This window comes from Octopus bimaculoides, chromosome 11, assembly GCF_001194135.2.
Source record: "Octopus bimaculoides isolate UCB-OBI-ISO-001 chromosome 11, ASM119413v2, whole genome shotgun sequence".
Lineage (NCBI taxonomy): Eukaryota > Metazoa > Mollusca > Cephalopoda > Octopoda > Octopodidae > Octopus > Octopus bimaculoides.
Window position 1 is genome coordinate 60302420 of NC_068991.1, and position 12135 is coordinate 60314554.

At 34.8% G+C, this 12135-nt stretch overlaps 3 protein-coding genes across 4 annotated transcripts in view; 2 read left to right on the plus strand and 1 right to left on the minus strand.

The window, feature by feature from the left end:
- LOC106868563 (chymotrypsin-like elastase family member 2A) overlaps positions 1-4735 on the plus strand; it is a 37946-nt gene extending 33211 nt beyond the window's left edge. The window contains exons 6-7 of the mRNA XM_052971993.1: positions 2164-2170; positions 4691-4735. Coding sequence (XP_052827953.1) covers positions 2164-2170; positions 4691-4735 — 52 coding nt within the window. The remainder of the gene's footprint in view (positions 1-2163; positions 2171-4690) is intronic.
- Positions 1-12135, minus strand: part of LOC106870376 (trace amine-associated receptor 7b) — a 77520-nt gene that overhangs the window by 63895 nt on the left and 1490 nt on the right. Inside the window, exon 1 of one of the 2 annotated variants that reach the window (XM_052971881.1) lies at positions 586-1086. The exons of the other annotated variant lie outside the window; for it this stretch is intronic. The gene's annotated coding sequence lies outside the window, so the exon portion shown is untranslated. Of the gene's footprint in view, positions 1-585; positions 1087-12135 lie in introns of those variants that run through there. 2 annotated transcript variants of the gene reach the window in all.
- LOC128249099 (uncharacterized) overlaps positions 5598-12135 on the plus strand; it is a 9192-nt gene continuing 2654 nt past the window's right edge. The window contains exon 1 of the mRNA XM_052971882.1: positions 5598-6272. Coding sequence (XP_052827842.1) covers positions 5939-6272 — 334 coding nt within the window. The 5' untranslated portion in view covers positions 5598-5938. The remainder of the gene's footprint in view (positions 6273-12135) is intronic.

Genomic DNA, 12135 nt, shown 5'->3' on the forward strand with positions numbered 1-12135 from the left:
TATATATATATATATATATATATATATATATATATATATATATATATATACACAGATAGATAGATAGATAGATATCCATACACACATACACATACATACACATAATGGGGTAGGCCTTTTCTGTGTCAACGTTTGTGGCTGAATAGGTCTGCCTTCGAAAATCAAACACGACCACCCTGCTCATAAAAATAAAAGACTCGCGGGCCCTTCTCGGAGAGAGGGTTCACGTCTTCGTATATCTACTGGCACAGTTCAACTCAGAATATGCGTCCCTATTCTTCTCGAATTCTTAAGCACCAGTAGCAACGATATTCGTACACATAGTTAAACGCGCGTGCAAACACCTACATATATATAAATTTACGTACACTCTCACACAGGTATAGATATATGTACACACACTTTGTGTGTGTGTGTGTACAATATTTGAGTAAAAGAATAAATGAATATATGATTCATACTGCTATTCGAAATGGCCACCAGACGTACAATAAAGTGGAAGTGTCAGAGAAGATGATATTCACACGTGAGAAAATACCTTGAGAGAAGTTCAGGTACAAAATTGTTATATATATTAGACCCTACCTTAATATTGCGTGGACTAAATTTTCTTTTGTCAGGCCTCTTATATGTAGGTATCAGGATTTATATTTTCGAAGCGAAATTAACTTGTATTTGTTAGGTTAGTTAATGTTGTTTACGGCATAACAGGCCTCCGATACGAGAGTATTAGTAATTATATGTTACAAAGGGAAATAACTTATATACTTTATAAAAGTTAATGTTATTAAGGATATTATTAGTTGCATTTAATTTTAAAAGGTGGAGTCCACCCCATTATGTAAGTATTATGGCTAAAAGCTTTGATCCGGTTATAAGAGCTGTGAACTGAACTGCCAGGCATTGCTCCAGTGCATGACAGCTCTCAGCATTAATGATATTATACCAGGTAATGTCCATTGGATAAGTCAGAACCGCGTTAAATAGTTTCTGATGGCTAATTGTGTCACTCTACTTTGAGCCTGATATAGTAGTTTATATGACACCAAAGAGAGCAAGTTTTAAAATCCTAGGTTCTATAAATACTACAACAAAAGAAAAAATATTTACGTAACTGAAAGTGAATACAATAGCGTTGTTAACAAAGGTGGAAAGGGAAGCGTAACTGTTTGTGCTGTGAAGTTTTATTATGTCATATGATATTTATAAGCAATGAATGCAACGTGATAGGGCGATGGTTGTAAGCAACAAGTTCGCTATTAATAATGGTTTATCGTTTATCTGCAAGGCTTGTAACGCAGTATGTGCAATACATTGTAGAGAGTGTGGCGTAACGCAATATGTGCAATACATTGTACAGAGTGTGGCGTGCAATATGTAGGACAAACTACAAAATAGATATGGATAAATGCATTTGTAAACATTTTAAAGAACATAGTTCTGGGTTTGAAAATTTTAAAGTACAATTTACTGATAAAGTAGCGGATAAAAGCAAAACAATAATTAAAAATATATCAGACAAATGCTTCTGAAGAAGGAAACATTTTTAGACTAGAGCACTGTGTAGTATTTATTATCCACTATGGTGAATGATAGGGTTTTAGGGTTCTGGAAATGTATCGGGTGAAAGTATTTTTCACAGCCCATATTAAGAAGACAACCTAACCACGATAGAAGATTAAATAAGACAACAAATTTAGGTGATTTTGTTCCCTTTTTCATATTTAAAATCTATTGGAAAGATTTAAAAGGACACAGCAGATGTTAGGCATTTCTTATCAATAGTTTTATGCAGTTAGCTATTTAAAGCACCAGAAAGAACCCACACAGTCTAGGCAGAATACATGGTAAAACTTTTCATTAGTAAATCCATTGCTGAGATTTATTTGAGTCTAATCTTAATAGAAAGAAGTCGCATGGTCTTTTGTTGGTCAATGTTAAGAGTACAAATATATGCAGTAGCTTTAAACGCTGCCGTTCTGTAGGCGACAGATTGTTTAATTACAGCAGGTTTTTGTTGAGCATTAACTTGGAAAGTTTAAGAAAGTTTTGCTTTGGAACTTGCAATTGAGGTAAGTCCAAATTCTGTTACAGTGGGGTTGGGCATATTTATATGTTGGTTCTAAATATTATTAACGATTATTTGCATATTTATTCTTAAAGTGTTCAGGTAAGTTCTGATGCAAAATATGTAAGTTCCTATAGTGTACGTCATAGGAAAATAAATTCTCCCTTTTACTATAACAGTCTATTCAAAACACTTGGCTCACTGACGCACTTGGCCCTGCAACACAAGTGTCTTGGACTTTTAAGCTGATTTATACTTTCAGAGAACAAATTATTTGCTGACCAGTGCGTATATCTCCAACCGATAAAATATTGATATAATAACGATATTAAAATATTGTAAATGAGAATTCGAGAAGGATAATCGGGAAGGGTACTGGTTAGTATAGATAGAGGAGATTATCTTAAGCTGGAATACCGATTTTATAGTTTGGTTAAGACTTAAATAAAAGGTTAGAGAGGAGAATTTTGAAAACTGGTGAAAGAGAGTAACCGGTTTATCACTGAGACAAACAAGGAGCATGAACAGGATGATAGAAAAAGAGTCAGGCTTTATTAAGCAAGAAGTTTAGAAATATATTAATACATTGCAAAATAAATGCCTTTTAGTAGCAGCGAATAAGGCTGCGGAAATTTTGAAATTTATTTGTAAAAAATATTAATTGGTTTAGGTAACGAATTAGGATTAAGAAATGACTTCAACTTTAAAGCTAATTGTACTTATATAGTAGTATAAACAATTCAATAAGAAAATTAATTCCTGACTTTGGAATACTGAGTGGTTTCAGCGTACAAGAGAAGGACAACATTATTCCAAAGTTTTTTTTTATTCCAGCAATGAATAAATTTCAATGTAAGAGTAGATTTATTGAGTGACAGAAAGTGCATCAATATACTACTATGTTACCAACAAAAATTGTTAGTCGTCCTTTACAAGGTATTACAAAAGGAATGTTTTGCAATTCAGGTGTTAGCTTGTTTTAGAGTATTAGGTCTTATACTGAAATTTTCAAGAAACTGAGAAATCTTAACGTAGTTCAGGCCATGCATGTATATGATTTCTTTTCACTATATACTAATCTAGAATTTTAAAAGATATAGAAGGTATATTTAAAATTATTGATATGGTGTTTAATAAGTTTATGAATATATTTCCATCGGAAATGTTGACTGATTTTTAAAAAATCAAAATGTAAGCTTAATGCTTTTCCTTGTTTAAATAAGAGCCAAATAATGGAGACGATTAGCCTTTATGCTTAATTACGCATATATTGCTTCAACAGAGAGATATTTAAATAAATTATGGATATTCCAATGGATGGTAATAGAAGTTGCATGCCACCAACTTCAAAGATGGTAATTACTTATTTCTTCCATGTTTCCTTTGAAGGAAATGCCAAAAGGCAACTATATACACACATACATACTTAATGTGCATATGTACATATTAGCAAACCATTAATTCCGGTGAATGCATTCACTCTTTGGCAGGTCTTATCTTTCATCCTGCAGAGTGTCCAAAATTACATTCTTCATCAAGCAAACCTGGTAGAGGTGCCACCTTAGTAACGATGATCTGACCATGCAATAAGTTGTATTGGGTTACATGTCTGTCTATCTATTGTGATCAGATATCTCACAAGCTATCTGATCACAATAGAATGACACACACACACACACACAATCATACATACTTGCATATATGTGGAGTCATTGCAACGGAATTTAAGAGGAGGATGAATAACTATCTTGGTCCCTTTACTAATATGTAAAAATTACATAACACATCACCAGCAAAATTAATCCGGCAATTAAAGGACAGTAATAAACTCACTCCATTTCCTTGTCCATTATACAGGAAGCTTTTTCCATATAGGGTAGGTAGGTTAGCTGTGATTTATGTTCTATGGAGGCAGTTGTGGTTTTAGGACGCAAATCTTGTCCAATTAATAAACGTAAAGAGCAACTGATCCGATGCATACATCAGATTATGAACATTTTTCTTCTGAATGCTAATACAGTTTGTCTCCGACTGGTCTTGGATTTGGGTAAACTACCTATAATATATTTCAACTAGGTCTGTACCTGAATCTCTTATTTCTACTTCGTTGCTTTTCCTCCTCTCGTTTGGCTAATATTTGATAGTACCGAGACCCCTATTGTAAAACTGCCAAAGAAACTTCATACAATAAGGCCACCTAGACCTACAAAACTGGGGCCGAAACAACTACAACACAATTTTATATATATAAATAGATGTGTATGTATGTGTGTGTGTGTGTGTGTGTGTGTGTGTGTGTGTGTGTGTGTGTGTGTGTGTGTGTGCGTGCGTGCGTGCGAGCGAGTTACATGCGTGTAATATCTTTATGTAAGCTAATGAAATTAAAATGAACTCAAGTCACATATGTTTATTTTACTTAGTATGCACTGTGCGATATATGTGCGAAGAGGTGTCTGTGTTTGTGTTTATGCTTACCAGTTTGAACTTGGACTGGGAGAGGTTTATATCCGAACGGTTGGGATGAATGTTTTAAAGTTCTTTTATCTACTATTTATGAACAGTATACTTAAGCATACCCTTCCTCTTTTTTCTACTTTTTGTTTTCTCTATTTTATCTCTAAGCCAACAATCCGTATCTGTCCCTCAAAGGAAATCATTCGCAATTAGTTGACAAATTCCTCATTGTTCTCTTAGACGCTTTCGCCTTTTTCCTCACCTTTCTCTGTTTATTTTTTCTTTTTCTACTTTGTTTACTGAGTAGGAAACGAGTTTTTTTTATTTATCTATATTTTCTCTCTGTGCTGTTCTCCTTCACTTCTTATGTATCTTTCAATCTTTCACATCAAGAATTTGGCATACCAAATACAAAAACAAAAATATCTTTCACCGTTCTGTTTACTAAGCGATTAGTTTTATAATCTAATTACAAATTTATTTTACTAGCTACTTAATTCTTTGACTGGTCAGTTGGTGCAGGTGTAGAGTACAGCCAATCGTCCACTTCATCTAATTGTAATAAGTAACTGAAAGAATGCAATAATAATAATAATAATAATAATAATAAACTATGATGATGATAGGGTTACTTTGTTTTCCACCAATCTCAGATTGATATTTGTAAACATGATTTATTTTCAATAAGTCTCTCAAAACACGACCTAAAATGTGATTTTCATACTATTCAAACTTGAAGAATAATCCTAATTCAAATGTTGAAAAACTTTTACACGAAAAAAAACTTTAATCCATGTCGCTGCTGTAAATTATTTCTTTAAACATTAGAAGCGAACCAAGCTGGATAGGATACATTCTAATGCTATAGCTTTTCACTACACATATTTTTTAGCACAAAAAAATACGCTTCAATTACACGTTTACAGAATCGCAAAACGTATTTATTAAAATAACATAATAATAATAATAATAATAATAATAATAATAATAATAATAATAATAATAATAATAGTAATAATAATAATAATAATAATAATAATTTTCATAGCTCACAGGCATTAGTTTTTTTGCTGTTTCCTTTTTTTCAAGCGCATAGCATTCCAGAAAATTGCATCATTAGATACAAGACTTGTTCCTTGACGTCACTAACGGAGATTTAGGTGCCGCTTGTATAACTTAAAGCAGAGGCAAACAACAACAACAACAACAACAATAATAATAATAATAATAATATTAATAATAATTGTGGTGATACAAGGATAAAACAAGTGCCACGGGTGTCACATTTATTTTTCGACCTTATAAAATCAAAAAGTTAATTTCACCAAGATTTTATATATAATTCTGGTTTTTGTATTCGGTAAAAAAAAAAATTGCTAGTGAAAATAAATAAATGGATAAAATAATACAAGGAAAATGCTTGTAAAGTATTCTATTATTATTGGAATTATCCTTTTCATTGATCCTGTGGCACTGGTTATCAGAGAAAGTAGTTGTGCACCATTAATTCTTTTTAACCGCTACAGATTACAGTTTCCTGTGTTTAGATATAGAGCAGAAATTAGAGAAACGTGTCAACGTTATGGAGGACATTGGTTGGAACAACGTTGCAGCTTAGCACCAGTGTTCAAAATTGAAATAGAATGTTGTCTCTTCAGTTCAAGAATTCCAGCTTCCCGCTGTAGGATGTCGATATGCGACAGAAAGGGAACACGACTGACTACTTGGGAAAATGGGCCGCCATACAAAGGTAAGGAAAAATTTCTTGCATCTTATAACTTCTGTCTTGTTTCACTCTTGGATTGAGGCCATGCTGGGGCGACGCCTTGAAGTGTTTAATTAAACAAATTGATCCCAGTATTTATTTTTTAAAGTTTGGCACTTACTCTATTGGTCTCTTTGTCGAACCACGGGAACATAAACAAACTATCACCGGTTGATAAGTGGTAATGGGAGACAAATACACAAACACTCACACATACACGGGCTTCGACACAGTTCTTTTCTGTCTACCAAATTTATCCACATGCCATTGATCAACCCGGAACTATAGTAGAAAACACTTGTCTAAGATGCCACGCAGTAGGACTGACCCTAAAACCTTGTGGTTCCAAAGTATGCTCCTTAACCACATAGCCATGCTTGTGCCAATGGAAAAAGAATTATGATCCGGTTCTCTAATTTTTAATTTATGTGGTTGATTTTAGTTTTTAAGATCAAGTTTCACTGTGAATCCATTCTATTGTTACACGAATATTTTATTCTTCGAAATAAGATGAGAAAACTAAATATCCCAATAAGAATATGTTCATCTCGAACGGCTTTAAAAATTACTACAAAAATACGTTGTTGTCTGTGGGAAACGTTCAAGCATAAATGTTACTACATATTTACATGGACATGTATGTGTGGGTGGATGTGAGTGTGTGTGTGTGGTGTGTGTGAATGTGTGTGTGGTGTGTGTACATATGCATGAGTATATAGGCATGCACGTAAACATGTACATACACATATACGCATAAAAATATAGGTAAATCGATATACACAATCAGACATACTTTATAGTTATAACTGTGACACGTTATACCTCTAACGTAGCTGATGTTATACGTTGTATTAACAATAAGCGACTAAACTACCCACAAAGCGTTACGATTAACAATATCCGTACACCATACCCTAGACCACAAGAGATATAAAACCACTTAAATCGGAGAGGTAACCAGCATCCCGAATATTAATACCGGGTCCAATTCGCGTACCGTTCAACAGAATGTAAGTGATTTGGATGCAAATCCTGCGAACAGTAAAGTTTCTGATGATAATAACACCCATGGTATTAACTACAAATATGTTAATCTTACCAACCATGTCGATAATAAGACTGGGGGTATTTTTAATGAACGCAGTGATGGCACTGAGCGCAGTAATCTGAACCACACGCTGCGTAGGCCCACAAATAGATTGTGTAATTGTAATTGGAAATGCCCCGCTCCACCTCGTGTCCATTATATAACATGTGTCTAGTCAACATATGTTTATCAATGTGAAATTATTACAAATCAGACTAAATATTTTTACATAGGCCCTTCTTGCAAAGATTTTAAGCCAATTACATAATCACAAGGAGATTTAGATCTGAAGTTAAAGCGAATAGCACCTCTTTAACTAAAGTAGATGGTCAATCGTTCAACGTGCAAAACCCAATAGCAGTTATAATAAGTATTCCCTATATATTGCAGAGATTATGACATTATTATGTGATTTAATAAGACGGCGAGCTAGCAGAATCGTTAGCACGTTGAACATAATACTTACTGACATTTTGTTTGTCTTCACAATTGAGCTCAAATGCCGCTGAGGTTAACTTTTCCTTTTACCATTTCGGAGTCGACAAAATAAGTACCAGTTGAGTTCAATGTAATCGACTAGTTCCCTCCTACAAAATTTCGGGCTTTGTGACCATAATAGAAAGTATTATTAATAGATTTGATGAATTATTGTGAATTATAATAAGCATCGATTACATAATACTTTCTCTGTCACAAATCCTAATTCCCATTAGACAATACTAGTTACTTCCTCTTCATTTGTAGTTAATGATAGCTCTTCAGGTACCTTAATATTTCTTGCCTCATGGCTAGTACAATAGTTATTTAGCAATATTCCTGATAGTCATCTTACTTGGTTTTATTAACGTGTATACGAAACAGGATTCTACATGACCTTCTCGTGTTACTATTGCATGGCGGTGTCTTCATTCGGCTAAACAGTATTCTTCCCAAAACGTATGGGAAGGATACTACGTTCACTTGTTACATCACTTATCCCCATTCACTCTGTTCGATTATACTTTTGGAATTTCTCCTTATCACCTTAATTTTTAGCAATACATATATACGCTAGTATATGAGTCGGATTTTATTTAGGTATGTTATATATATATATTTATATTGCTTAAGTTTTTATATTGTCATGTTTCTTTTGTACTTCACTTTTTATACTATTGGATTTTCTATTTCATCGGCGTATCATGTTATATCCTGCCAATTTATATATTTTTATCTACTCAGATTTTTGTGCTCGTATATGCGAGTCTACCTTTATCATTTTTCTTCACACATACTTCATAGTTGCGTAAGACACATGTTTCAGTTTTGTCTTAATTCCTATTATCTATGTTTTTCTGTTTATTCTTTCTTTAATTTCAACGATCTTTAAACGTGTGGACTTTTGTGTCTATGGTTGCATGTATGCTTCTTGTCTGTATTTACTCATTTGTAACTACATTTAATCTTTGTTAACTTGTTTCATTTCAGCGTTTTATGTGTTACTGTTTTCTTTTGCCTATCGTTACATTTTACATTGTGTCACTGCTTTATTTTCGATCGTCACATTTCGCAATTTTGCGTATATATATGTTTCTGTGTATTTACGGAGGCATTCGGAGTCATACTATTTTTATTAGCATTGTACCGCAGATGTATTCACTGTTCGTTCATTATAAGAAATTTGTCTGTAATTTCGACCACTTTCATTTTCTACAAACCTTTAAAAAATAAACATAAAGACTTTAAATAAACATACTCTTTACTCTTTTACTCTTTTACTTGTTTCATTCATTTGACTGCGGCTATGCTGCAGCACCGCCTTTAGTCGAGCAAATCGACCCCAGGACTTATTCTTTGTAAGCCTAGTACTTATTCTATCGGTCTTTTTTGCCGAACCGCTAAGTTACGGGGACGTAAACACACCACCATCTGTTGTCAAGCGATGTTGGGTGGGGGGGGGAAACACAGACACACAAACATATACACACACATACATATATACGACGGGCTTCTTTCAGTTTCCCAGCATACACCTCTCTCTAGAGAGAGAGAGAAAGCGAGTGATAAGTGACATGTGTTTTTAAGAGAGAGAGAGAGAGAGACTACTGGTTGGCAATCAGCTGACCACTGGTTTGGCAATTAGCACTGGTTGGCAATTAGCGCTGGTTGGCAATTTGCGCTGGTTGGCAATCAGCTGACTACTGATTTGGCATTTAGAGAACTTGTATCGAAGGATCGCCTAATTGGCGATCGCCGATTAACCTTCTTTCTAACTCTATAAACAAAAACGAAAACATGAATGATGTAAGGCCACCAAGTGGTTTCGCAGCTAGTGACATTCCAACAGATTCCATAGTGTCTGCGAGCCAAACAATATTACTGCCTCAAGTAACTGACTGCTGTCCCCTGCTACGACTATGGTAAATAGCAGGCACAACTGCAACGATTATTGTAGTAGTAGTAGTAGTAGTAGTAGTAGTAGTAGTAGTAGTAGTAGTAGTCAGGATTATATACCAGTGAAAATGTGCCCTTACTGAAATTTTCCGAGAAAAGATATCTTTGGTTTTGAAGTACTCTCTCGAGGAGAGAGTATTCTTTACCAAAGTAAGTAAAAAAAAAACACCAGATATGGTATTGAAAGCTGTTAACGAAATTGATGATGTGTATTTATAGCAGAGAAACCCACATTCTGGTAGATTAACGCCTGTCTATATGCTCTGGCTACTACTGCAAAGCAGTATATGAAAGACATTCAGAAAGCAAACAAAACCGAAGCAACAAAGAAAGTGCCATCATGGATTTTGAAGACAGAGAAAAAGATAACTGGTTTACGGAAGAACATCAGTCATGTAATGCTGCTCATTGCATGGAAACAAGCAAATCACTATACGCTCCACCAACAGAAATTAAAGAAGGAGATAGAAATGAAGTTTGGAGACAGCAAAATGAGGACACTCACTTGCAAGCAGATTACCCTCAAGCAGGAGCTAAAAGCTGTCAGTGAAAAACTCCGACATCAGATTAGAATAACCGAGAGAAGAACAATAAAAAAAAATTAACCGGAACCAGGCAGCAATATGCAGATACATGAGAGGAGGAGCAGTGAACATCACAGAAGCTCTTTTCACGAGAAGACATAAACTCCTCCTGGAGGAAAATCTGGATTGAAGAGATACTCTGTGTCCAGAAGAAATCCGAAGTTATTGCTCTTGCATTACACCCAAGACATACAACATTAATGGTGAAACTTGTAACTGTGATCCAGAACCTCCAGGATGGAGAAGCACCTGAAAGAGACTTGATTGTTGGATATCGATTGTAGCATACCACGCTGCTTAGCTCTGACAGAGACAGAATTGATCCCCAAAAGCAGAACCACCCACATGACAAAAAACTACAGGTCGATTGCATTTCAGAATTTACTGTATAAGATATATACATGTTTAAACCTCTTCCTCCAGGACCATTGTGAAACCAATAACATCATCACAGCGGAACAAGCAGCTAGGAAGAATGGAGTTTGTGGAGGTACCATGCAATTGTTAGTCAACAAAACTGAGATGTCAGCGGTGTGAGAGCATAGGAGGAACCTAGTTTCAATGTGGCTAGACTACAAGAAAGCCTTTGACTCTGTTCTCGACTCATGGATGCTTGAAGCTCTTCAACTTGCTAAAGTTCCAGTGAGCATAGTCAAAGCCATAGCTTACCTGACTTCATCATAGGCCACCATCTAGAAATTAAGCACAAACAGTGATTGTATTATCAATTTCAGAATGCAGTATTGCAAAGGCATATTCCAAGGGGACAGCCTCTCTATGATGTTGTTTATATTTTTTGAAAACCTCTTGTCATTCATGTTATGGAAGTCTGAAGGATATCTCACTGGCTCACAAGGAAACAGAAATACCAAAATTGCACAGTTTCTTTGTGGATGACTTGAAACTTTATGCAAAGAATATGCATGAGATAAAAACGAGCCTTGATCTAATTACAACATTTTTAAAGAATGTAGGGTTAGAGTTTAGTCAGGATAAAAGTTGCTATATGGTTGTGTAAAGGGGGAAAACTATAAACCAGACTAGTAACATCTATATCAATGATTAGACTGTTTCCCCTATATCTGACGAGGAAAGTTACAGGTATCTAGGGGTAGATGAAAACATATCTTACAATGGCACTTGGAACAAAACACGTGTCACTAAAGAATATTACAGCCGCATAAAGAAAATTTGGACCTCAGAAGTCTCTGCATTCAATAAACCAGTGGTCCACAATGTGTTTGCTGTGCCAGTATTTATACCAACATTTGGGCTGTTTGATTGGGCGCTTGATGAGATCCGAGTCATTGATGTGAAAACCCGAAAAATAATAATAAACACACATAATTTCTACATAAAATGAAAATAAGGCGGCAGAGGCTTAATATTGATCCAAAATGCCTTTGATTGTCGTATCATATCCCTTCTGCAACGTCTTTTATTCACCAAGTGTCAAAGTGTATCCCTTGACCAAGTTTGCATACATGAGGCTGATAGCATCATAAGACTTGGAACGCACATCCTTGAGCAACATTCTTTGTCTGATAACCTAGAATACATGTCCAAAGAAATCGCACAACTCTACCGCAACGTATCATTAGATGAAAGGTTGAGTATCTATGAAGAGAAGACTATGCATCTTAGTAGAAAGCTTTGAGATGATAATAACATCAATCCTCAAAACAGTTTTTCTCTGTGGGCAAGAAATCTTGAAATTAAACTGAAAAATTATATATATATATAT